The sequence below is a fragment of the Oreochromis niloticus genome, linkage group LG7 (assembly GCF_001858045.2).
Source record: "Oreochromis niloticus isolate F11D_XX linkage group LG7, O_niloticus_UMD_NMBU, whole genome shotgun sequence".
Lineage (NCBI taxonomy): Eukaryota > Metazoa > Chordata > Actinopteri > Cichliformes > Cichlidae > Oreochromis > Oreochromis niloticus.
Window position 1 is genome coordinate 58,869,618 of NC_031972.2, and position 26,597 is coordinate 58,896,214.

Here is a 26,597-nt window from a genome sequence, read left to right on the forward strand (position 1 = left end):
TTTCTTAGAATTAACACTGATAAACCTAAGAAACCAACATATATAACAACATTATTCCCACTATACCGTCACTTCTAGAATGGACAAAGTTGTCTTTCATATTTCCCCATGTCAGCAATCAAGGTGCTAGCGTGTGTTTGTATATGGGAGTGCAAGTGTATGTGTATTTGTATGTGCAAAGTGTCCTTCAGGTCATAAGATAAAGTACACCTGAGGCATGGGCAGGGAGCCACTTTACAGTGTTACCACAGTAACCAAACACAGAAGCAACCACCTGGTTGGTAGAGCCTAAGAAATGAAGCTCAAGGGGAACCACTTCAGGACGGCAACCAATGTTTAAAATCCTCTCAAATTGGCCTCATTCCCAAACACAGGCCTTATTGTGTCCGTGCCACGATGAGTGGAGCACAGATCACAGACAGCTGTTGAATCTTTCATGGAAATTCAAGAATAACCGAGGCTATTGTTCAGCTCTCATTACAACATAGAAATAAGTTAGGCCAATATTGTTCATATAATCTCCACACACTTTTAGGCACGGTATATCCTGTGAGACATTTAAAAACCCATGCCAGCCATGACTGTTTTAGTTCTCTGCTTCATCATAACCAAGGACCTACTACCATGCTTTGAGCCTGAAAGCACTATGAGAGTTGCACTTACTTATATAGCACAATTCATTGTACTTAAACTCAATGTGCATAAGACAGAAGATAAAAAGATATAAACCTATGCAGGTTTACAGTGAAAATGCAAAGTAGTAAAATACAAGTTAAATAAACACAAAATACACACACACACACACACACACACACACACACACACACACACACACACACAGCTGTGTAAGGCTGGGGAACAAGGGCTAGTGGAACAAGAAGGCAGAAGCGGACAAGGGATGAGAATAGGGAGCTATGCAGGTAATCCTAGCGGAGGGGGTTACATGAAGAACTCAGGGCAGTGACCCCAAACTGTGTGAGCGGCTCCAACAGATCCCAGGAACGACATCCGAGATCTTGCTCCAGAAGAGTGCAGTCCTAGGAACCTCAAGCTCCCAGGCCTCTTTTAGAGGACCCAAGCTTGAAGGGTTAAGGCTGCCAGCAGGGATGAGTGGGGAAATATATATAACAAGACAGAGAGGAAACGGGTCTCTTTGATGATGTTCATCTAACCTGGTACAGAAATCGTATTTTGAAGATTAAACTTGTTTCCAAATAACAGTTTTAACGGTGTATTCATTTCTAAGAGCAGATTATACTACTATTAATACTAATTTTTTTTCTCTGTGCAAAACAATTTTTAGTAATCGAATATGAATCAAATAATATGCTGCAAGGCCTTTTCTACTCTCCACTACTGCACCATCTACTAAAGTCAGAAGGCCCAAAAAATAATTAAAGTACAGCATGTATGACCAGCTAGCTTTTTCCCAAGAAATTTATTTAAAAGGTATTTATTAGAAATTACACAGAAAATAGCGTTGGGCTCTTATGGTTAATACTGATACTTAATTACATTACCTGTTTGCACTAGTTACTATCAGCCCATATGTGGACCAGCCAGTTTTCCCTTAATAGGCTTAATAGAAAGCCGTGGTTCTTACAAAATCCTAAACACAAAGTTATAGACTTCTGTCAAAGACCGTGTTTTTCCCCATCCATATCTCGAAAGATCAAATCAACAGTCTAAACAGGAACTATGTTAGCCAATCATGTTTTTGCAGTGATGGATGCATGTAGCAGAGAGGCAGAACAGTTTCAACTTCACTGTAGCAAGCACACTTCTCTATTTTTGCGTGTTTTACTTCCATGAATAACATGAATCAATACAGTATTTCTTCTGTACTCTCACTGGAAGGGCAGAAACATAGATCGTATCAGCGCTCTGGATTAGACCATTAATGAATTATCATTCTGTTCAGAAAATAAGCATCACTTTTTTCATTCAGTTGGATGGGGACTTAAAAAGTTACTCCTCACCTAACTACCCAGAGACATAAGCAAGATGCTTAAGGAGTGAACTTGCCTCTTGATGGACTTTGATTTCCTTCCTTTTTGGAAGGTGTAAAACGAGTGCGTGATGCCATATCTTTAAATTTCTAAATAAAACATGGATAAAACTTTGTCCTAGACGCATACAAGTTAGCAGGAATCCCAGTAGATCAAACGGCTAGAGTTAAAAAATATTCTTTAACTAGCATCAAATGATGCTCCCACTCTATTGCTAACATGGACATTAGAGTTAGAGTATCTCTAAAATGAGGCCAATTTATTTTTAACTTTAAGATTACTGTTCCAATTAATAATGATTGTTTAATCACTGACTAATTTGTACTGGATGCTCTATTTACTTAGTAGGTGGATAGTTTAGTACTTAGTATTTTAAACAAGTTCAACCATGTGCTCAGCTAGAAAAGAAACAGTGCAATGAAATGAAAAAAAAGCACCTAAATCTAAACAAATAAGGTCATTTGTTTCACTCACCTCCTGCAGTCTAATGGACTCTGCAACTGCCTGCCTGATGAAAAAGGAGAAGAAGGAGAGGAGGAAGAGCGAGACAACCCTCTCACTGTATGTGTGTGTCGCGCTCACAGGCTACCTGATCCACAGCCTGAGGAAGAGACAGCGACAGAGAGAAAGAGAGAGAGAGAGACCAGGTCAGAACAACGCAGACGGGAGGGGGCAGCTGGAGAGAAAAGCGAAGTGGTGCCGCCATTCCCCGTTACCCGGGAAACCAACGCTCTTTCAAAGAAAAATGGCCAATGGCAAACACCGGCAATTGTGTTCAGACAAAAAGTCACATGACTGCCCAAACACCACTCCCTATACACTGAGAGAGAGGGGAAGAGAATAAAAAAGAAGGATGGCGTTTCGGGGTGGAGGGGTGATAGAGGACCTAGGATAAAGAGACAAGGACTGAAAGGGAAAGAAACTCAAAGTATAGTTGACCTGACGCTTGAGTGAACAAACTTTTTCCACATAGTCTAAACTTAACATTAAATAAATTGGAAACAATTTTTTTTCTGTTAACAATGGGATATTAAAAGAACAGCTGACACACTCTATAACTTCCTTTCCACTTTAGTAATGTTTTTTTTATATGTAGTGCATTAGCATACACTTTCTCAGTCTTATGAATACAGGAGTGTCCATAAGACTGACAGGACACCATCATGACCAAATGACACTTGTCGTCATCATGAATTAACCAAGACCACCCGTCACACATATACCAGCTTTAATTTAAAAAAAAAAAAACAGCTGTATGTGTATATGTTACATTTAAATTTTATATGCTGTTGGGCTATCATTAGACCATGATAACTGTCTCATGAAAAGGGAAAATTTGGGCTTTCTCAGTCATCTCAGTTTACTATGCCCCCCCCCCAGTGTAATAAGATACTGGCTTCAGCTGCTCTCTTGCAGAAGAAAAGGATAAAAAAGAAAAAAAGAAAAAAAAAAGACTGAGAATATGACTGAACAGTCATTGTGGTCTTAGCAGCAGTGACTAGTGCCGGGTTCATTACCAACAGCTCAATAGTGCATTTAGAATTACGTAGGGCCACAGGTTGTGTCATCTCCCAATTGAAACAATCTAAGGACCCCCTCCCTAAACCAAAAGTCACTTAACACCACACACAAAGTATTGCCATTAACAGTGTGTATAGCTTGTAACTGTGTAATAGCAAAAAATGAATCAATTATCAGAAGAAAACACTAATAGACCATAAAAAAAACACACTATTTGTAATTGCATTGAAAAAATAATGGCTATTAATACTAGGAACTTGGGAGAAAAAAAGTTTCCATCTTAACAGCACTCATGGCAGTACTCCTCTTGAAGCCCAAAGGAGTCAATCCAGTGTTTACCGAAAGGCTTGAAGACTTGGAAACGGTAACTGCCATCATCTCAAACACTTCAACACACCCAACTTACAAACAGCCCCAGAGCACAGCAGATGTCTGAGCCAAATGAAGCCAGCAAAGCTGCATCATCTGTAAAAAGTGGCGATGCAGAAATCCGTTTTCAGGTTGATTTATTTGATCCAATATCAACAGATGACTGAAGCGTGATCTGAAAATCCATGTGCACAGGAGAACTTATTACTGATCTTATCCTGCCCCTTGGGCTGGATACGATCACTCCCCCACAGGTTAGTGTTATCTTGGAGCATGAATGGCCAACAATTCTTCAGTCTAAACAGATTCAGCTGTTTTAAACTAAAATCTTTTCAAAGCTACTTTTACATTCGTTTACATTATTGTTGTCATGACTTATTTATGTTTCCACTTTAGACCATTGTACTAAACCTCAACTTCAAAATCAGTTTGTTTGGTTTTTTTACTATGCACTCCCTGAATAGTCGAGTAAATTGTAGTGAGGCTTTCCAGCTAAATGTAAATTCCCTACAAAGCAGAGAGACAAATATGGTCTACAAGTGATAGACAGATGGTTTATTACCCCGATGATATCACACATCCATCACTCTCTCTCTGCAATATAGTGAACACTTGAACACAATCATCTGCCTTTTAATACATTGCTTCAGTGACACTAAATTACCCTGCTTCAGCTGTGGCTGGTAGGTCTCATTCTCCAAAGGCATCTAGCAAGAAAAAAGGGCTCAATTACCTCTCTACAACGTGAATCGCGACACAATAACAGCAATAAGCCTCAGCAAATGAAGACCACAGAGCCGCCTGTATCAACTGCATGGACAGTCATGAAAAAAAAGAAAAAAGAAAGAAAGGTTATGGGGAGGACTGCCAGAGGCTTAACAATCCTGTACCAGCTTATCAATAGATAACACACACATTGTAGCTCTAGGCTTATCACAGATTCTTGGGATATGCTTGGAGATACCTGAAGATTGACCCAATCATAAAATGACCCATTTAGAAAGACTGACAAATAACTCAAAGTGTGCAACCGACAGTGTTAATATAACTTTCTTCTATGATTATTCAGAAGAAATATGAATGCATTTTCTAAATTAAATTAATTAAAAGCCATAATTATGAAGTATCCACATGCACATTTGCGCCCGAGAGTCTATGATGTGAGTGAGTTCGAAATTATTTTCTTCTGCCTTATTGGATTGAAAATTGTACAAACTCCACTAATCTAGCACATTTTTTAAGTATATCAACATAAAAATACATATATGTATGAATGGCATGCCGACACATTTCAAAATGTCAGGACAAGAGCATCAAAATGCTGGAAGAGTAGCGTAACGCCTAAAAAAATAAAAATAAAAACAAAAACACAAGTCAGTGTGTTCTAGTGCTGGTCCCAAGCCCTGATAAATGGGGAGGAAGGGCATCTGGTGTAAAATGCTTGGCAAATCAAGCATGTGGATCATCAACATTTCCATACCAGATCGGTCATGACCAGGTTAATACTGGTGCTGTTGGCCAACAGGGTGCAGCGGAAACTGTCCTGTTGGTCTATGGTGAAGCGAGGTGTGTTCAGAGGCAGTGAGAGAGAAGGAAAAGCAGGAGTCTGGAGGTGAGAGTGAGGAATTTAAATGTAAGGACTCAGAGATGTAATGAACAAGGCTATACAGAGAGAGTTGGTGTGACACAGGAGGATGTTAGGGATAGGCTGATGTGAGGGAGATGATCCACTGTGGTGGCCCCTAAAGGGAGCAGCTGAAAGACGAAGAAGGAGAAAAAGATAATTGACATTTACTTATCAAATAGTCAGAAATGGCAAGATGATGCATAGCTTTGTGTCAAATATGGTAGCAGACTCAATTAAATGTAAAAATAACATTTCTCAATTTAAAATTGCCTAAACTCGAGGTATTTCATTGGCCGACATATGCTGGTGATTGTTTATAGAAGAGTAATTATCAGTGAGCACTGGTATTGTGGTGATTGTCGTATGTGTCAGGAGAAAGTACCTGATGCACTGTTTAACATCTGCAGTGGCGCGTACTGTTGCTGGCTGTCTATTCTTCATTTCACAAACACAAAGAACTGTTAAAGGACGGTGTGGTGCATGTACCTGTTCCAGCTTTTTCGAAGCACGTGTTAAATTTAAAAAAAAAAAAAAAAATTGTAAAAGGGTGTCGCATTGCACTTTGGCATTAATCTGAGTGGACTAAAGGATACCACTCAGTTAACGGAGCATAAAAAACAGCACTCAGTCTCGGTGTCATTCACGGAAGGAATCAGTCCTTGATAAAAATCCATCAAGGACTGATTCTATAACTGTCTCACAAATCAATCATGGCTTTCATTTTTGCAAACTTACATTAAATATTTACAAAATGCTTCTAAGTAAAACATGAAGAGGAAACAAAAACAGTTTACAGAGCTGAACAATTCTTTTAAAAAGTGAAGTGGGAAAGTTTTTATTTTTTCAAAAAGAGGAAGAAGCCATTATAATACAACACGGTGTGTATGGGATGCGAGAGAGAAGTACAAACAACATACGAGAAGTGGAGGATATACACGGAATCAATAAGAGGAAGAACCAAATACCAAATACAAATAATAAATCTTAAAATACTTCACATCAGAATAGCTATGAACATAAAAACCAGATATGAAGTAAATAAACTGATAAACATCTTTGTATACAGTACATATACTTTGAATATTTGGTGGAAATAGATGTGATATATTTATATAATCAATTAATTACATCAGCAATTTATGAATATTTGTTGCTTTTCCATTTATTGACCTTTAGAGTTCTGACCGTCGACAAAGAAATTTGAAGACATAGATAACACAGGAAAGTTATGTTTACTTTTCCGTGTTATCTATTAAGCCAAACAATAAGCAATCATATCAAATGCACAGATTGTAAGTCAGCATAAAATGCAGATACATCGGTAGGCCGACAAAAATAGCTGACAACCACAGATCGGTGTTGAGATAATGCATTTAGATTTTAAAAATAATACAACTGATGTGTGAAAACACGTCACATGTACCAATGGCCAACACCTCCATCCATTAAATGTTTAGTCTACATAGACACTATGGCCGTGCCGTATCATACTGTCCCTAATGATTCCAGTCACTGTCATCTGACATGTGTGATAGCAAGAGCTGCACGTCAGCCTCCAGTGATGTTATAGCAAAACGAGAACTACTTTACCAACCACCAATAAAACACAGTGCTATGGAAATATGCAAGAAATCTGTTACTGGTGAAGGTGGAAACAAAATAAACATACTTGTTTCACCAACTGAGGCGAAAACACACCGTCATGTGCAACCAGGCTACAAGGAGAGCAGCTGGTAATGTGTGGCCCAAAAGTAAACAAATGACTCAACCGAGCATTGCTGAAGCACTTGCTAGTTGCACTCCATTTGACAGGAAGAGCAAACATGGAAATTGCTGACATGGTTACGCAGTGGAAAAGCACAGCTTTAAAGAACTGGTCAAAAAGCTCAACTAAGGTTACAACATCGCAGGCTGAAAATATTTTTCAAGTTCCATTTGAGTATGTGTGAATACTGAGCGTCTCCTTAAAAGTTACAGGGTGAAGTTACTTCACTTATTGCTGTTGTTAAAGTGTTAATCAGTTATTTATACTTTTATATAAAATTTCACAGGAAATCACTACATAGGCTAGTTTTGTGCTTACACTTGACTTCTGCGGTGTCACTGCTATTGCCCTATATTGTTGGGCGGCCTTGAATAAATTGACAGCTTGAATTCAGTTACCCGTTTGGTGGGTGGATTGGTTGGTACTCTGCCAGTAACTCACTGAAAAAGAAGGACATAAAAATGCCCTTCATTTTGTTTGCACTACTAAATGCTGCTTCCTTTGGGCTGCACTCAATAAAACGTTTTTCAGTATTAATGTTCTATGTTGACAAAAAAAAAAAGTATATATATACATTACAAATTTCCTTGAAATACTGTTATATAACGTTGATGCTAACAAACATGAATCAGCATTTTGAGACCTGGAAAAATGGAAAATCGTATTCTGGCAGACAAAAATAATGTTGGAAAAATTGTGTTCAGGAAAATAAATCAATAGATTAGAGGTTGTGACTACTTCCCAAATCGCTCTATGACATAATTGCATATTCAGCATGATTTGAAACTAGTTACTGAGCGCATAGTGTTGTTAGGAAAGTGTTCACTAAGGTGACTGTGCGAGGAAGCAGAGGGTCATTTTCCTATGGACTTCTATACCGCTTCAACTGTCTTCTGGCAACTAGAGAAGTACCCCCCTACTGGCCAATCAAAGGAATGCATGTTTACTTCACATTAGCATTGGCTTCATTTTTGAGACCTGAGAGCTACGTCCATCTTTTATATGCAGTCAATGAGCATCGTGCAGTTTTGTGAAATGATAACGTTCAATGATAACATTTCTTCTCATTGCCAGTAACTTCAGTGTACTGTATATACATCATTTAAGCGATTATTTGTAAAGCTTCAGTTGATCTATTTACATAAAAAATATATTAACATAGCAACAATCCAACTAAACCTACACAGGAGCTGCTCCCATCAACATAAGTGGACCATTAACACCACAAAGTGGGTGGGTAAATTTTGTATCCCAGTTTATCGTTAGCCTGTCACCATCCTGCAGGTGCTCTGAGCTCAGTTGCCAGCACTTGTTGCATTACCACCAGTCTTAAAAACCATTTCCGTTCAACTTTATCTTGATATGAAGAAAGATTTAAAAAGAAAAAAAAGAAAAAGAAACGAAATGAAATGAAATGAAAAAGACTTACAAGTGAGTTAGCAGGCGTTTTCAATTCAGCGGACAGTCGAGTGCTTCATCTCATCTTCCAGCTGCTCACTGTGGGCAAAAGTCCGCACAGTCCGGTAAAGGCAAACAACACGACTTCCGGCTCGCCCTTTCAAATCAAAGGTCTTAACGACAAGCTTGTGAAAAAATAAAATGAAAAAACGTGAAATGCTAAAAGTTGTACCTCCCCAGAAGCGAAAATTATATTGGAAATAAACAAAACAAACAAAAACTCTTGAATATCTGCATTAAAAATAAGTGAGTTATAATATTATTAATGAGCAAAGATCTCCTGTGCCGCAAAGCAACATGGCTCCGAGGTAAGGAAGTACAAGACACTTCACACCTCACAATTGCTTCAGCTCACACAAAAGTATAATCTGACGTCTGTTCCTCCTGTCATCTCTTACTGGAGTCATTTTGTTAGGGAATTTGGAAAAAAAATTGGTCTTTACCACATTTTTTTTGTTTGTTTATGACAAACAAAATGAAGGAGGTCTCTTTCAAATTAATTCATAGGTTTTACCCTGTGAAGAACCTCCTTAAAAAGTATAAGAATGGTATAGACACGCATTTTTTGTGAGACCTTTCCAGAGACTTGCTCCCATTTATTTTGGTCGTGTACTTATGCACAGCCTTCATGGAAAGACATTGTTTGTTTTATTTCTAACAAAATCCGGTCAGACGTTGTATTTTTCTTCAAAAAAACATTTTATTTGGTTGTACTGACTTTAGCGAGAAGGACTCAAAAGCTTTTTACCTCATCTACTTGACTTTACTCCTTACCAAATACCACATCCATAAATGCAAAAAACGTTACAATTTGTAATGCTTGTAATGTCTTTGTTTGTTTCTCTTTTTTCTTCTTCTTCCCCTATATGTATTTGTTTATATACATGCTTGTATATAAACTGAGTGGACTCCTTTAGTCCACTCAGATTAGTGCAAAAGTGCAATGTGACACCTTTTCTAAAAAAAAAAAAAGTTAACAACATGTTTTAAAAACGTTGGAACACGCCGTCCTTGAACAGCTCTTTGTGTTTGTGAAATGAAGGATCGATAGCCTGTATCACAAAGCAACAATACACATGTTTATTTGTGGGGGGAAAATCTGGGAACAACAGTGATGAGGTATAATTTAAAAATACCAGTGTAAAATACCATTTCAAAGTAAGGCAAGTGAAAGGGGATAAAAATGGTTTAAAGAGGAAAGGGGGAGCTATCACTTTCCTATCATTCTTTTTAATTGATACCCATGGTTGCACTGATATGATAAGGCGTCAACAAGTGGGGCTAGTGCTACCCCAGGCTATGCCCTGTGCGTCCATGCATACTTATACACATTTTTATAGAAATGACTAATGGAAAATGATTAACCGCCACTTTTGGAGGAACAGCCTGGAGCTGTGTCTCCATGGCAGCAGCAAACACTAATAAGCCTTTTAGGATTGGCTCCTTGTTTATTATGATAAAAAGCTAGTTAACCTGTGTCAACACATAGCTTTAGGTAGTCACAACAAACAGCGTGATGGATGTAGCAGAAAAGCATTTGTCCTTCAGACTGTTAGATCATTTAGTGGATTGTAAGTAACAGCAATTTTAAATGATTTTGAAGTTGAAAATCACCTCTCTCCTCCTCAAACAAATCTGATTTGATCTGACAGGAGGAAGCTGGCATTATTAATAGATATTTTTCTGACTAAACTGATTGTGTTACATCACAATCTCTTTAGTATCTATTTAATCACATGAATATTGACTGTCACCCATCACTGATCTTACATAAGATTGTTATTCATTTAATTTAAAAAATGTATTTGTTGGATCAAGAACATGTAGAACAACAATATTACTGAGTATATAGATTTTTTTGCCAACTTGTTATTAATTGTAACAGTTAACATTATAATTGCTGTTACAGTTATTAATGATTATTGTTCCAAAATAAAGACAAAATCTAGGTCTGTGAATGTTGGCCTAAGTGTTTCATTCACATCTATTTGAGCAAAAAAAAAAATCATGAACTTTTAAGTCGGTCTGTTTAAGACTCTCTTGCACATCAGGTAATTCTTGTTGCCTCTTGCTGTTCAAAGTTTCTGAACACACGGCATTGAAACACAATGAGTGGTAAGTGCTGTATAGCTCCAGTATGCCAATTTAAGATTGCAAAACAGTGACTCAAAGCAGTGCCTTAGGTCATCATTCCTGATATATCCTCTCCGTGCAGTGTGAAGCTGCTCTTTTTAGTCTATATTATCTTGTGTTTTATATTGCAAAAAATCAATAACAAAGAAATCACTTTTCAGCAGCTTTACATAACGTGACTTTCTCCCATATTAGCTTCTCTTCAGTGGTTCTCTGTTAAATCCAGAATTGAACTTAAAATCCTTCTCGTCACATACAAATGCTTCAGGCCCTCATACTATCATATTATGCCAACAGAGCACTCTACGAACGCAGGCTTGCTTGTAGTTTCTAGAGATTCTAAACTGGGAGGCAGAGCCTTTAGCTACCAGGACCCTCTCCTGTGGCGTCAGCTCCCAATTTGGATTTGGGAGACAGATGTCTTTACTTTTAAAATTAGACCTAAAACTTTCCTTTTTCATAAAACTTAGTCAGGACAGGATCAGGTGCCCTTGAACCATCCCTTAGATATGCTGATATTGGCTCAGATTGCTGCAGGACTTCATGTGATGCACAGGGCACTTCTCCATGTGTTTATATACCTCTGTAACATGTCATTATAATTTTATCTTCTCTCTCCCTTAGTGTGTTTGGTCCCGTCTTCCTATGCTCTCTTTTCTTTTGTCTTCTCTTTCTTCTTTTCTCTTTCCTTTCACCCCCAACCGGTCCTGTCAGATGGCTGCCCCTCCCTGAGCCTGGTTCTGCCAGAGGTTTCTTCCTGTTAAACGGGAGTTTCCCTTCCCATTGTCACAAAGTGCTTGCTCATAGGGGGGCACTTGATTGTTAGGGGGTTTTCCAATACTTTATCTTAGAAATATGGTATCTAACCAGATTCTGGATGGCATTACCTTGGCCTCCAGTAACAATGTGAGGAACCTTGGAGTCCTTTTTGATCACGATATGTCCTTCAATGCACATATTAAACAAATATGTAGGACTGCTTTCTTCCATTTGCGCAACATCTCTAAAATTAGAAATATCCTGTCTCAGAGTGACGCTGAAAAACTAGTTCTTGCATTTATTACTCCTAGGCTGGACTACTGTAATTCATTATTATCAGGAAGTCCTAAAAAGTCCCTGAAAAGCCTTCAGTTAATCCGAAATGCTGCAGCAAGAGTCCTGACTGGGACTAGAAAGAGAGAGCATATTTCTCCTGTATTGGTTTCCCTTCATTGGCTCCCTGTTAAATCCAGAATTGAATTCAAAATCCTGCTCCTCACATATAAGGTCTTAAATAATCAGGCCCCATCTTTTTCTTAACAACCTTATAGTAGCATATCACCCCGTTAGAGCACTTTGCTCTCGCACTGCAGGCCTACTTGTTGTTCCTAGAGTATTTAAAAGTAAAATGGGAGGCAGAGCCTTCAGTTTTCAGGCCCCTCTTCTATGGAACCAGCTTCCAGTTTGGATTCGGGAGACAGACACTATCTCTACTTTTAAGATTAGGCTTAAAACTTTCTTTTTTGCTAAACCATATAGTTAGGGCTGGATCAGGTGACCCTGAATCCTCCCTTAGTTATGCTGCAATAGGCATAGGCTGCTGGGGGATACCCATGATGCATTGAGTTTTTTCTTTTCAGTCACCTTTTTCACTCACTATGTGTTAATAGACCTCTCTGCAGTGAATTGTACTTGTTATTAATCTCTGTCTCTCTTCCACAGCATGTCCTTCATCCTGTCTTCCTTCTCTCACCCCAAATGGTGGCAGCAGATGGCCCCGCCCCTCCCTGAGCCTGGTTCTGCCGGAGGTTTCTTCCTGTTAAAAGGGAGTCGCCAAAGTGCTTGCTCATAGGGGGTCATTTGATTGTTGGGGTTTTCTCTGTATGTATTATTGTAGGGTCTACCTTACAGTATAAAGCGCCTTGAGGCGACTGTTGTTGTGATTTGGCGCTATATAAATAAAATTGAATTGAACTGAATTGAATTGAATTGAATTACAGTGTAAAGTACTTTGAGGTTACTGTTGTTGTAAAGCTGAATTGAATAGAATGGAACATATTTTTGGCATACATATCTAATTAAATTCAAATTAAACACCTGCAAATGTAAAGGAATAATTATTGTGTTCATGCCTTTTGTTTGCCATTATGGACAGCATGTCTGCATTTGGTTGTAAAGGTGTCAATGGAAAATTAGTAATGAAACCTAAATGTCTTAGAAAGGAATGTTCCTCGCAGCAGAATCGTGTGGTACTGTACAAATGGCGTCTCCCAGACCTGTCTGAACTCATGTAGGTATTTCCAGTTCCAGTTCGCCTGATAGAAAAAGTGACTCGTCTCAAGTCAAAACAAGATGATATTATCATAATACCTCATTTTCACTATCAATTTTCCGTTAATTTATTTGGACTTTTTTTTTTTAACAGCAATTACAGAAAGAAGGTGCGGCTTTGATAGTATTCTGAAGAATGTAACTACAACCTAAAGTACCTGGGTCTTATTCACCGCATCTGGAACTTATTATAAGTATTCATGGCATGTGCTGACATACAGTATGTGCTGCTCCACTTCACTGTTGACAGATAGTGTATGTATAAAGTCTATTGTGTGGGTGTATTAGCGGCAAACAGAAACATTTTTTCTTGAAGTCTACTTGGTTCCCTATTAGAATTTTCTGAATAATCTTATACATTTTTATAATTAACAAGTTTATGATTCAGTTTTCTTTGTACATTGGTACTATATATGATGCAACTCTAAAGATAGAGGGGTTTTTTTATTTAGAAAAGCACCATGTCTTTTGACGTTAAGAGGAAATAAATCTGTTGTTTTAGTACATATACAACCCAATTTGCTTAGTTCAAAAACCTGTATCTTTGATGTTGTGGGGGTGCATGGGTGTCTGTGGAATTGGTAGCTTGCACATTTGCAATGACACCATAAATGCTGAAAGATATACTCAGGCTTTAAAGAAATATATGCTCCCAACCAGATGGCATCTTAACTTCTAGGGATGGGCTTGCATATTTCAGCACGGCAATGCTGCTAACTGTCTTGCTACATACTGTTACAACAGCATGGCTTTGTAGTCGAAGAGTCCAGGTGCTGAACCTGGCCTGCCTGCTTTCCAGACCTTTAACCAACAGAAATATCCAGAAGTGTTGAGCAGCTAGAATTCTGTATAGGAAAAAAAAACCTTTCCTCATCTAAAAATCTAGTAACGGGTCTCCTCAGTCTTCAGACATTTGCAGATTGTTGTTAAAAAAAAAAAGGAAGGCTGCTATACAGCAGTCAGCAAGGCCCTGTTCCAACTTTTTTGAAATGTGACAACATAAAATGTTTCAGTTTAAACATCGGATATTTTCAATGTTCTGTTGTGAATAAAATAGGTTTTTGATTTTTGGGGGGACTTTTACAATTTTGAAAAATGAACTTCAAAATTATTTAATTATTTTCTTGTTGTTTTTTCCCCACAGCGTTTACCACCCCTAAAGGTTAGATAGAAACACACCTTTATAGTTTCTCACAACATTTGGTAATAACTGAGTGAGTGAAGAAGAGGCCAGATTACATCTCTAGTCTTGACAAGCTAGGAGAATGATCCTTTTGAATAAATTACAAGACTGCTCAGACAGAGTAGGTGGACACCATCCCACTTTCCCACCATAAAAGCCATTGCATTTCATTCCATTCTCCTCTACCTGCGTCCTGAGATGTAATACAGAGAGACCAGAGTGATGGGAGTGTGACTACAAAAGCCTGACATGGAGTGAGAAAATGAAGCAATCCTATAGACAAAGCAGTTATGTGAAAAGATGGGGTGGTTGCCTGATGGAAAGTGCTGCTAGAAAATAAGAAAAGAACTAACGTGTTACATAACAGCTGGATGGCTGTAGGCAATTACATGTTCAAACATACATAAATTCCTACTTTAAGAGCATGTGCATCTCTTAATCCAGCACTGTGGTCAGGAGTATTAGCAATGCTATCCTGTGGTTCTTTTTTGTACTTTGACTCATTTATTTACATCCTGTTTCTGTGGACATAAGTGACGCACGACAGACACAAATATGGGACGTGCGTTCTAATCTGTGTGTCCTGCTGTGTGTATGCTTATGTTAGGTGTTCATACAAAACACGGGGCAAGTTTGGAGACATCACTGTGCTGGTTGTCGGGGATTCCTTGAAATGAAGTTCCATGTTAAAATTATTGTGACGGCTTCAAAACAAACTTGTCCCGGCATAATTTGCTCTTAAGAACCACTAAGGAATTAGGCTGCCACTCTGGCCCTCATTTCCACAAATGCAGTGTTGTTAGTTCCAGTTGTTTCTCAGAACAAATGAGTCTGAGATTGACCGTCACAGTGCAGGCGATGGGTAATTCTCCATAGCGCTTGGAAAACAAAGGTTATATCATAGTTAAAACATATAAACTCTACATGGACTTGATTTTTTTTTCCATTCTATTACGGCATTGCTGTATCAGTAATACATTGTGAAATGCGCTTGTATGTTGTACATTTATATGGCAAATACTGTAGCACACACTTTGAGGTAAACCATGCCTTAAGTGTAGTCAAACAGACAAAAAAATAATGAATGTTACGAGTCAAGGTGGTAGGTTTGAAGGATTGCTTGCTCAGGGTGGTTGAAGCAATGGATTCATTTTCTGATTTAATATTTACACACAGTGCCCTCAAGTGACAATATGAGACTATTACACAATGAACAGCAGGAATTTAGCCATCACTCCAGGTAGTCTTTGTGGAAGTTCACGTTTTACATCTTTCCAGCTAAACTTTAATGAAAGAGAGTTACAAGGATAAACGCAAAACAGCACAGGGCTGCATTTGTAAAAATTCTATAGAGCATCCTGAGATGTGCACTTACAGCCTCTTTGATATTTTAGTCTATTTAAGAGCAGTTCTGTGGTGTGAGAGGTTTTGTCTCAGTAAAGGAAAATTTCCAACTACTGTTTACGCTGTGAGCTTCGTGAGCACTGGATGCTGTCGAACTGGTGAACAACAACAGTATCTTCAGTTCTTAAAAAACAGAGAAAAAGAAATGATGGTGATGGAATGATAGATCAATATACGGCTGAGTGATGAGTTGAAAAAGGGGAAAGACCCCATTTAATGGACCAGTTAAGAGCAGCCATACTGACAGGGGACAGTCAAGAGTCAGTCTGGCTGTGAGCTCCCTCTGCAGGACTGGAGTAAGTGGTGCTGGTGATGTTTCTGTAAAGCTGCCCTGGCTGTGTGAGGGCGAGTTATCGCTGGTCTCTTGAGGATTTTGGATATTTCACACTTCTGGCCTGGCTGCTCACCAGAGTCCATCTTCACACTAAAAGACAGAGTTTTTTTTAATGTCCACATTCCACTGACCAAGTTGCAATCACAATTTAACTATAATATGGTGATGTCACTGATTTACAAAACTCGACTGAACATTTTACAACAAAATGTGTTGTTTCAAATGTGACTATTTAAATATAAAGATATTTTTTAATAATGACATACCGTGAATGCTTCAGCCCTTTACTCAGGCCAGCTGTTGGAGGTGGGTGCGGTATGGGTGCAGGCAGGGTCATTGGAGGCATACTCATTTGCAGGTCTGTATCTCCTGAAGTCACACCTATTTCAAAGGCGCTGCTGAATTCAGGTAAATATTGTGGTCTGGCCCGGCTAAGATGAAGCCTCCGTGCACGGATCCCTTGCGGTTTCAAATCAACAGCAGCTCCACTGCCTTTGAGAGGAGGAGAAGGGGACACTGTGGTTTTGGGGGCCAGCGACAGTCGAGCCATATCCGAGGGTAAGTTTTTTCTGGGAAGCAGATCTAAAAATAAATAAATAATTAGAATAATTGAAATAATTCAGTTATTTTTCTCCTTGCATTACAAAAAGATCATACATTACAATTACTGCTTTTATTCTTTACAGAGTTATCTATAATTTGTGAAGTTTGTACGCTGAGTTCTCACCTGGGGAAAGAGACTGGAAAGAGAAATCTAGTGAGGCTGCATCTTGGTTGTCATACTCTTTCTCCTCTTCATGTTCTTCATCACTGCTGTCACTCCTCATAGCACCACAGCCATCCTCTTCCTCATCACAACGGGCTTCTTCATCATCAGAGTGCTGAATGGACAAGATTTGTGGCAGTCTGTCTTTCGCTATGGCCTCAAGACGTCTGAAACAAAGAATGATGATATTTAGTTTTATGTGCATACAAGTCTTCAGACATAGCCACATCGACAGCCATGTGAAATCCTCCACAGCCCTCTGATGGTATACAAATGGACAACTGTTTTAATATGCAATTTATCTATCGCATGGCCAGTAATGGCAAGATATAGATTAAAATGTAGCTTTTATTAATTTTTACATGTATGTGTTTTTAAAAAAGTAAAGTAATTCAGCATTTAATACCTGCTATGCTGTTCCCTCCAAGCTCTGAGCTCTGCAAAGACATCAGCACGTTCTGTCAGATCAGGCTCCTCGAGGTCGTATGTGTGTTCTGGTACATGAATGGGAAAGTCTCGGGGGGTGAAAGTAGACCTGGTGGGTGCTGTCTATGAGACAGTAGAGAGGCACAACAAGCATGAGTGGTAATAGATGATGGTAGGAAACTTAAAGTAATAGAGGCCTAAGAGCACATTAATTATGGATAGCAAGAACAGTGAGGAACAACAAACACAGCAAGAGCAGACTGAATGAGACAGAAAGGTATAAATAAGATGCAGAGTGACAGTGGTGGGGTGTATTTACGCCAGTTATAACAGATCGGAGGGTGGTGACAGTGATAGCCCCGTCTGTCAACTTCTTCTGACACAACCCTTCTCACATCTCCATCACCCCTCACTATGCTTGTCCTCTCAGGTTGTTTGTCTGCCTGATAATAATTAGCTGATTCTTTTTATACTGACATGACATTAAAGAGATGAGCTGCTGGTGCCAGGCATTCATAATGGCCTGTCAAAGCTCATAAAGCTTGTTGTTCCTCTTAGTGGACAATGAAGACTCTGCTTTATGGGGAACAGCGAGACAGAAATAACTCATGTATATGGATCACAGCGTGTGGTATATGGATTCATCTCATAATTTATTAAGTGAGATCAAATAATTTTCTCCACTGCATTGCAGGACTTTGTTGCTACTTACCCTTAACTTTTGTCGCTTTGCTCGAATAGCCTGGGCTGGGTTCCCACAGAAGATGATGTTACCTGCTCCTTCAAAAATTGACAGAGTAAAGCAGGCATCAGTGATCGAAACTGTCATTATTTCATGGCACAATTAAGTCCTCTTGGTGGCACTGTTGAGCAAAGATTGTTTTTACTGCTCCAACAGTTCACCTGCACAGAGTAATGCTAATCAAAATAAAATGGAAATGGCACTAAGACTAATGAGATCAACCACTGGAGTGCCTAACTGTGAGTCAGAGCGCTGGTTTCAGCTTCCACTACTGCCAGATCTGAGTCTGTAGAACCAGGTCTGGATCCAGAAGGGGAGAGAACTCCAGGCCTGATTGCTGACATGAGTCTGGAGCCTGAGTGTGGTCTGTTGCCTGACGATGACATGGTCCAGACACCAGAGAAGCTGGGAGAAGGGCATCTGGCTGAACTGGGTCGGCTGTAAGGATTTACACTGTTGGCTGTCTCCTCTACAAAGACAAAAGTGAGGTGTTTGTTAAATCGTCATCTGAATATCTGGACCGTGTTGATGGATTTAGAACAATACACACACACACCATCTTCACCAGCAGGATAAGAGAAGTTAGAATCTCTGATGGAGTTTCTGAGAATGTCCCAGTCTTCTCCCATGGTGGTACAGCAGCTAAGCCTGTCCTCCTCCACCTTTACATCATCAAGGTAACGCAGCTGAGGGACCAGCTCCCTCACCGCTGCCCGGTAACTGTAGTCTGCCATCTGGGAAGGAGGAACGAAACAAGAGAAAATGACAGAGCCAAGGTGTACAACGAGATTCAAGATCACATTCAAATTCTGTCTTTTTGCAACAGTAACATTTTTAATAATACGTGGTATTTTTAAATAGGGGTGCCAGACAGCATAAGCTGATCCCAGCTCATAACAACTAGCGTTTGTAAAGTCTTGCACTATAAATACTAGACTTTTATCATCCGGAAGAGAGCAGAGAGCAGAGAGCGAGAGCGAGGCCAGTGAATCGCTGGCCTCTCTTTGGTTTCACCAAACCACACAGATGCAGAAAATGAAAAGGAGAGTGTGAGAGGCTGGTAAACAAAAGCAAGAAAATGAGAGAAAAGAGGAGGAGAGTGAGTTTTAAATAAGAGGAAGTGAGAGAAAGACAGAGCGCAAGAAGAGTGATCACTTGGCAAGGGAGTGAACCCAAGAACCCCCTCAGTCGTTACAAAGCACGGGCCTAATGCATATTCAGCTCAGCATCTCTCCTCATTGCCCTAGTTTCTTAATTAATGCTCTGCTGGTGGGTGTAAATAAACACATTCACAGTGGCCCAAAAAACTCAGCTCACTGCAGCTTCTGCCGTGTACCCAGCTACAATCAGTTTCACTGACTTGGCCCATGATAAGCTGTTTAAGGCTTTGTCACAGAAAAAAAATGCACCTTAACATAAAAATAAAGCATTGATGTTTACATACATACTATTTCAACAGTATGTTTTGTCTAATTATTTTTGAGTATTTTGATGTCTCCTGCTCTAGCAGAGTGTTTCTGTTGCGTTAAGGACCCACATACAGAGAGTTGCGATCGCACACATGCTCTCATGTCTCAGCACAAACTGATTACATGTTAGAGATTATCTGTCTTTAGGGCTGACAGCCAGCCAGCACAGGCGAGACTGTTGAACGATTAGAACCACAAGTTGCATTTGCAAGTTGGCATTTACAACATCAAATGAATACAACACTTCCTTTTCAGGAACTCTGCCCAGCTCCTTGCTCAAGCTCTATTCAGCTGCAACCATTCTTGGTTTCGTTTTATCTTTTGCCAGACTGCCACTCTGAGCATTGCACCACTCTGTAGCGGTTGCTTCAAGATGTACTGGGTATGTTAATCGCAATAGGAGCATCCGCTTAAAGTCTAAAGATAAACAACAAAGGACAAATACATCGCATAATACCCATACCTGAGTTGATGTGGGGTTTGGGCGTAAACAGACAGGGTTTCCCTCCAGGGTAAGTCTCTCCAGTTTGCTACATAAACCGAGATACTGAACCTGGACTAAATCATCCACGTCATTCCCTTCCAGATCTAACAGCTGCAGGTTCTCCAGCATGCCAACCTGACTCAGATCTGACACGTTGTTATAGGACAAGTACAGCTCCTGAGAAGAAGGACAGGAAATAAGTGTTAAGTGGTAGAAAATGTGTGATTAATGAACTGAACCAGCAGAAGGAAAATGCAATAAAGAAATAGAACATGTTGGACCCAGGTCACACTGTGGTATCGTCCCATGTCACAGACAGTTGGACATTTTAAACAGCGGAAGTTCAATTACTTGAATTATATGTTACCACCTAGGCACGTTCAGTATTTGCCGCAAAAACGTGGAAATGATTTGGGTAAAAATGGTACCATGACAAATGGAAATTAATGTTTGAGGTATTAGGGTTAGGGCTATTTGAAATGTATCCAATAATCATTGACACAATTTCTTTTTTGTTCCGTACACACATTTTTTTAACTTTTGCAAAAAGAGAAAAGAAAGAAGCTACCAAGCTCCTGAATAGTTCCTACAAAGCCACCTGTAACCTATAAAGTCTACCGTAACAGCACAGAAAGTAGTAATCCCATCTAGGTCTTGTAGGCAGCACCGAGACATCCATAGCACCTGCAGTTGGGAGATGGTGGTTCCCAAGTCTCTAGGGAGACAAAATAACACAAACTTGATTTAGAGGCAGGAAAGAGAGTTACATAATCATGGCTAAAAAAAGGATACTTTCTTGGCTACTGAAGCTTGCAGCTCCTTTCTCTTTGTGAAAATGATGTCCTGTTCACTGTCTCCCGCTTTCCTCCCTGCCCAAACCTTTCCACAATAGTTTCAGTCAGTGTACTACTGCAACACCCACTCCACTACAGCTCCCACAACCCAAGGCAGGAAATGCTATCAAAGCCAGTGCATGTCCGACTGACTCTGCTCTGCTCTGGTGCTCTCGAGGTGGAGCAGACAGTTCATTATCTTTATCTGTGTACAGTTCTGTGCAAAAGTTTCAGAGTACTCTTCATTTTCTTATATTCTGCTAGGAAAAATTAAAATTAGGTGCAGGGACTTATTGAAATGAGTAACCATACATACAGTCTGTTATACCTGGGGAGGCCAATCCATGATTGACAGTGTTGCAGTTATTGCATTGGCAGTGAGTTGGGGATCGCTGGCGTGTTGAAACATGAAGCTGTTGTCAATCCAACAATTCAGATGGCATTGCAAGGTAGATGGTACTTTTCTGTGGTCGTAACACTTTCAGTGTTGGGGAGATTTCCAACACCACTGGCCCTCAACAGTGCTCTATAGATGGCTGTAGACACTCACTCTTACACATCTCTCCTGTCCTCCTCCATAAATATTGATTATTAGATAATTAGATAAACAAAACAATTTTTCTCATTTTCATGTAACACTGATTTCATTGTCCAATTTCCTTATTTTAATTAAAGACACACTGCACAACATGCTTAGATATGCCATGTTTTCAGCTAATGGCTCTTTGGGAATCAAGTTGGTGGTTCAAATATACTACTTTATTGCTTGTGTTATCTTTTGGTATCTTTTATTATCTGTTCATAGATACAACTACAGAACTGGGAACAGATTATGTTTTTTGTTACAGACTGCTAGCAACAGAGTGCCTACAGATTCAATGTAAAATTCTTTCTTCGCTAAACTATCTGTTATGTGCACAACATTCGTTCATCCCTTCAGTTGGGTGCATTTTTTATGCTCGAATAATACATATTTCATATTTCTATGTTAACTTGTTTAACAAACAAAAACACATTCCTCTGAAAATGGTTAGGTATAAGCGATGGACTGAAAATGAGTGAAAAACTGACAATGTCTAAGTAAAAACTTTGAAAGACTTTATAAACTATTGCTCAAGACCACTTACAAGAAAATCTGTCTCATTAGAAGCAAAATATAAAGTAATGAGAGTTGGGTGAAGACTTTTGCACAGTAATGGTAAAAAAAATTCTCTCCATCTTGCTTACTGTGACAACAATTTGTAGCTTTGCTTTAATATACTTTTGATGAAACAGCTGTAGCTATAATCACTGGACAACCTAGGAAAAACTTTAGATATTCCCTGTCTTCTTCTGAGGATCAAATGTATGATTTTGAAATCTGATAGTACCTGAACCCCTCTGTATCCTATTGTGGGAAAGGTGGTTTAGCCTGTTCTCTGTGTATCTCTAAACCTGTACACAGGTCTCACCTCTATGGTGTCTGGTTTACAAGTTGCAACAAGCATCTTCCACACATAAATATTGGAAGTCCCTATTTCAAAACCTTGGCACTATAGCCATACTACACTTCTTTGGGTAAGCTCATAACTTTTGACTTCCTGTAATGAAACAAAGTAAGACCAGAGTAAACCACAACAGCATTCACTAAACTATTTTTTTTTTCTGTTCTGGGTTAACTTATATTTATTTATCTTCAAGGAAATATGTGGGTGTTTCCTATTCTGGAAACATGTATAAAATAAGATAAAAATGACCAGAAAAATGACCAGAAGCATGTGTCAGTATCATCTTGGAAATCTATAATTCATAATACTTTGTAAATTTCTTTCTCAGGAATACAAACTTTGAAGTAAACAAAAAGATGATATTTTTGTCTTACTTACCTTACTGACAGGATCCTGCTGTTGTTCATTTTTAGCTGCACTAATCCAGGCAAGTAGACACCTGCAAGAAAATTAGTTAAACAAAACTATTTTTGTCATTTTCATGTAACACTGGTGTCATTTTAACATGGTTTCGTTCTTATCGCCTGATTTATTTGCTAATCAGATGTTCAGCATCATTTAAGTAAAAGAAAGTGTCCCTAAAGTGGCAGGTAAACATGACTCATACATGTACAGACAGTGTTTGTCATGCCTTACACAATCTAGGAATTTTTTCTGAGGACAAAGCTCAGTCATAGTAAATATATCCCCCGACCATTATCTAATGATGGCTGGCACACCTGTGAGGTAATCAGGTGTGGATATGTTGTGTATATTTATGACTGTCTGCTCTTTCTGTGTTGTGATTATTACAAGTATCTGTTATGAATCATTACTGTAAATTGTGTTAACAGTTTCCCATTGCTCACTAGCTTAACTGAACTTAAATGAGATAAAAGTTACTGTATTTTTTGTAGCCTTGCTACATAAAGAAAACAATAACACCACTGATGCTGACTAACAGTGAGCTCTAATGAGTACACATACAAACAGACACCTATTGTTTTACTGTTTCACATATTCAGCTGCAGTACTGTGCAAAAGTATTGAGCCTTTCCTCATTTGTTTGTATTTTGTTTTCAAGGAACCAGACTTTGTTGTATTTAATTAGTCTTGAGCAATAGGTCTCTGGGCTTTCTGAAGTTTTTCTTGGGACATTGGCTGCTTTTTTACTTATTTTCAGTCCAGTCTTTGTACTCCATCCTTTTCTTAGTTAAAGTACTTAACACTGACCTATGAATCATTCAACAACTAAAAAAGGTACCTAACTGAAGAGGTGAACTAGTTTTGTGTCTACAGACAACTTACACAACAGACAATTTAGAAAATAAATTTTAAATTGTATACTTAGGGACTTTTTTACAAGCTAGAACAGTGAGTGTCTACAGACATCTGTAAAACGCAGTGGAATCTCTGTCATGGTTTGGAGATGCATTAAAGTCAGTGATAGACCAATATTGTCCAATTTTGATCACAATCTGGAAAGTGTTAGATTTGCAATGACTTCATGTTTAAGCATGCTAATGATCCCAAACATGCTGCCACTGCTGTAAAAGCATACCTGGATAAAAAACATGCCATGTCCTCTCCAGAACACGGACTTCAACATTACCTAAGCAGCGTGGGATCGTGTTGACTGAGAACAGAACAAAAGGCAGCCAAACTCCCAAGAAGAGCTTTGAAATGTCCTTCAGGAACCCTGAAGACTACTTAAAGAAATGCCAAGAAAGCTTGCGTAAGAGAGTTGAGACTGTGTTGAAGAATAAAAGTGGTCATGCTAAATACTGACTTTGGTAGACCAAATGTTGTTAGATTAATACAAACTCTGATTGTGGTGTATATTTGTGTATATTTGCACATACTTAAATGAATCACTGCACCTATTTCCCATATTTCTTGCAAAATATAACCGAATGAAGGGTGCCTCAAGACTTGCACAGTGCACAGTACTGTATTTAATCAGTGACATGTTATATATCTTACCAAAGTTACCAAGTGTGTTTTCTTGAGTGTCTACACAAATCTCCAGGGAGGTCACATTAGAGAGGTCTTGTGTGCCACACAGCAATTTCTGTAGGAGGAGAATAAGAAGCTGATCTGGACTGAAGGGCATTGTCTCTTTACTTCATGTAGTCTGTATCATTCTGTAGCTGGTATTAACAAACATGACTTTGATTTGATGTTAAATCTTTGAAGAATTTTTTCCCAATTTCAGTTTCAAGCATAGCCTTTTTAAACAAAAATTCAAAGAGGTTTTTAAGTAGTATAGGAGACAAAGCTAAAGGAATTATTTCAGTAAAATAGACATTATAATACAGGCAAGATGTATATGGTAGATGTTATCCAGATGCTGACATTTGCTATTGTCAACTTAGAATTATGCTAACTAAATGCTTTCACTATTTTCTTATATTCGTATAAACAACATGATAAGAGGTGTATAACAGTGATAAATACTAACTGTATTTAAATGTACCTACCAACTTCTCCGGGGAGAGATAAAATTCCACTGGTGTTTCAGAGTCCTCGCAGGGTTTACTTGCAGGAGTTGGGTTGATGGAGCCTGAACCACTCACCTCAGTCACCAGGACCCGTGCTGTAACGGGCCGGACCCCCTGGGGCACAGACCCATGACAGTAACTCATCCCTCACGCTGTATAAAATAAACAATCATAAAGTTATATTGAAAACACCAAAACCGTATGGCTTGTGAAACAAAAAGGAAGCAGTGAGCAGTACTTTCTCTAGAGCCAGATATTGTAAGTAGCGCTAAATAAAGCAATAACTACCCTAGCTACATGCTGATGTATACGGAAATATGACATTGTATCTATAATAAGAATATATGTCACCTTTTGCAGAATTTTCCCGTCAGTGTCACTAGATAGTCTATACATTTACATTCAAACCTACAACTGAGGGCTTGCAAGCAAAAGTTTCCTTGGCGACCACAGACGACTTCCTGGATACAGCACTAACTGACCCCAGAGCCGGCTCGGTTAGACCCGTGGCTCCCTGGGATATGTAGTACACTCCGGTATGTCTTATGGTTGGCACTCATCTAATCTATTATCCAGTAGTTACTGGATAATATCCTTTAGATATTGATAAGATCAATCCAGGAATGATAGCGTTTTGTGCCTTTATTTTTTATTTAAATAATTTTTTGTGTGCATTAGCAGTCTGTTTGGGATCATCAGAGTGCTGAAAAATGAAGCTGTTCCCAATCAGACAATTTAGTGGATCAAAACCCAACAGAACCTTTCTACATTCACAATAATAATAAGTCGTTTCATGTCAACATAAGATCTGTTTCCACTGATTTTCAGTCTAGTTCTTGTGTAATTTGGCATACTCCAATACTCCAACCCCCCCGTTTCCCTTCATGACAGCCACTGAGAACATTTCTGATGAAGCTTCAGCAAACAGTAGATTGATCAACTGAAGGACAAGATACATCTCTCAAGTCCTGTGTCAGGTCTTTCTTTCTGCTCATTAGCTGTAAATCTTTTTATGCCTGTCACATCTTTTGGCCCAGATTGCCCAGATTCTTTTTAGGGGCACACTGCACAGTATTAACGATTTTCCAAGTTTTCAGCAAATAGTTCTTTGGGAAACATCAAACACTGTGATAAACATGTGTTATCTTTGACATTTATTATACATACAACCAAAGAAAAGGATGCTAGTAACAAAGAGCCTAAAAATACCATTTTAAATTATGTTTAGACACAACGCTGGTTCATGCCTCGAATAAGGTACATTTCGTATGCTTGAATGATTCATACAGTCAGTGTTAATGAGTGGTTGAACAAACAAAAATATTCCTCGAAAGCATTTGGGTTATGTCTACTACAAGTACTCAACCTTGGTCAAGCACATGGACTGGGCTACAAAATGAATAAAAAATCAGTCAGTGTCCAAAGAAAATTGTTGAAACCCTCAGAAAGACTAGAGAACTATTGCTTAAAAAAATTAAGAAAGTCTGGATCTTTGGAAAAAGGTTGTAACAATAGAAGTCTTTTTCTTTTTTCTCTTTTCTTTTTGTTTTTGTCTGTCTTATTTCAATGTTGTGCCAGACATAGTTGCTTTTTTAAGACAAGCTCTATAGTCTCATTTTGTTTAGTTTTTTCCATTTCATGTTATTTTATCTATTTCTTAATTTCTGTTGTTATTATATATGTTATTATTCAAAGTATATGTGAAATATAGCAATGACAGAGATGACAGTCAGGAGGGGGAAAATGACAGAAAGGATCAGAGCACAAGCATAAAAACTAAAAAATGAGTGGCCAACT

General features: G+C 38.7%; 2 protein-coding genes across 4 annotated transcripts in view; both read right to left on the bottom strand.

The window, feature by feature from the left end:
* rassf7a (Ras association domain family member 7a) overlaps positions 1-8,857 on the bottom strand; it is a 36,919-nt gene extending 28,062 nt beyond the window's left edge. The window contains exons 1-2 of one of the 3 annotated variants that reach the window (XM_005470999.4): positions 8,721-8,857; positions 2,484-2,610 (exon numbers count right to left, since the gene is read on the bottom strand). The gene's annotated coding sequence lies outside the window, so the exon portion shown is untranslated. Of the gene's footprint in view, positions 1-2,483; positions 2,611-4,632; positions 4,652-8,720 lie in introns of those variants that run through there. The other 2 variants (XM_025909496.1, XM_003440492.5) reach the window with 2 other exon arrangements.
* Positions 8,858-15,477: 6,620 nt separating this feature from the next.
* lrrc56 (leucine rich repeat containing 56) lies at positions 15,478-25,305 on the bottom strand. Its single transcript, XM_005471004.4, has 13 exons — positions 25,152-25,305; positions 24,780-24,952; positions 24,283-24,370; positions 22,699-22,759; positions 20,619-20,715; positions 19,980-20,177; positions 18,604-18,781; positions 18,286-18,516; positions 18,018-18,085; positions 17,286-17,428; positions 16,841-17,046; positions 16,380-16,695; positions 15,478-16,203 (listed from the first exon to the last, which is right to left on the bottom strand). Exons 2-13 carry the CDS (start codon positions 24,942-24,944, stop codon positions 16,041-16,043), a joined length of 1,914 nt encoding a protein of 637 aa, XP_005471061.1. The 5' UTR covers positions 24,945-24,952; positions 25,152-25,305; the 3' UTR covers positions 15,478-16,040.
* Between the last annotated feature and the right edge of the window lie 1,292 nt (positions 25,306-26,597).

Coding starts and splice junctions, on each gene's coding strand:
- lrrc56 (XM_005471004.4), bottom strand. CDS start 24,944: ATGAGTTACTGTCATGGGTCTGTGCCCCAGGGGGTCCGGCCCGTTACA. Junction 18,517..18,603: donor TTATCCTGCTGGTGAAGATG/GTGTGTGTGTGT, acceptor TTGTCTTTGTAG/AGGAGACAGCCAACAGTGTA. Junction 16,204..16,379: donor AAAGGGCTGAAGCATTCACG/GTATGTCATTAT, acceptor TCTGTCTTTTAG/TGTGAAGATGGACTCTGGTG.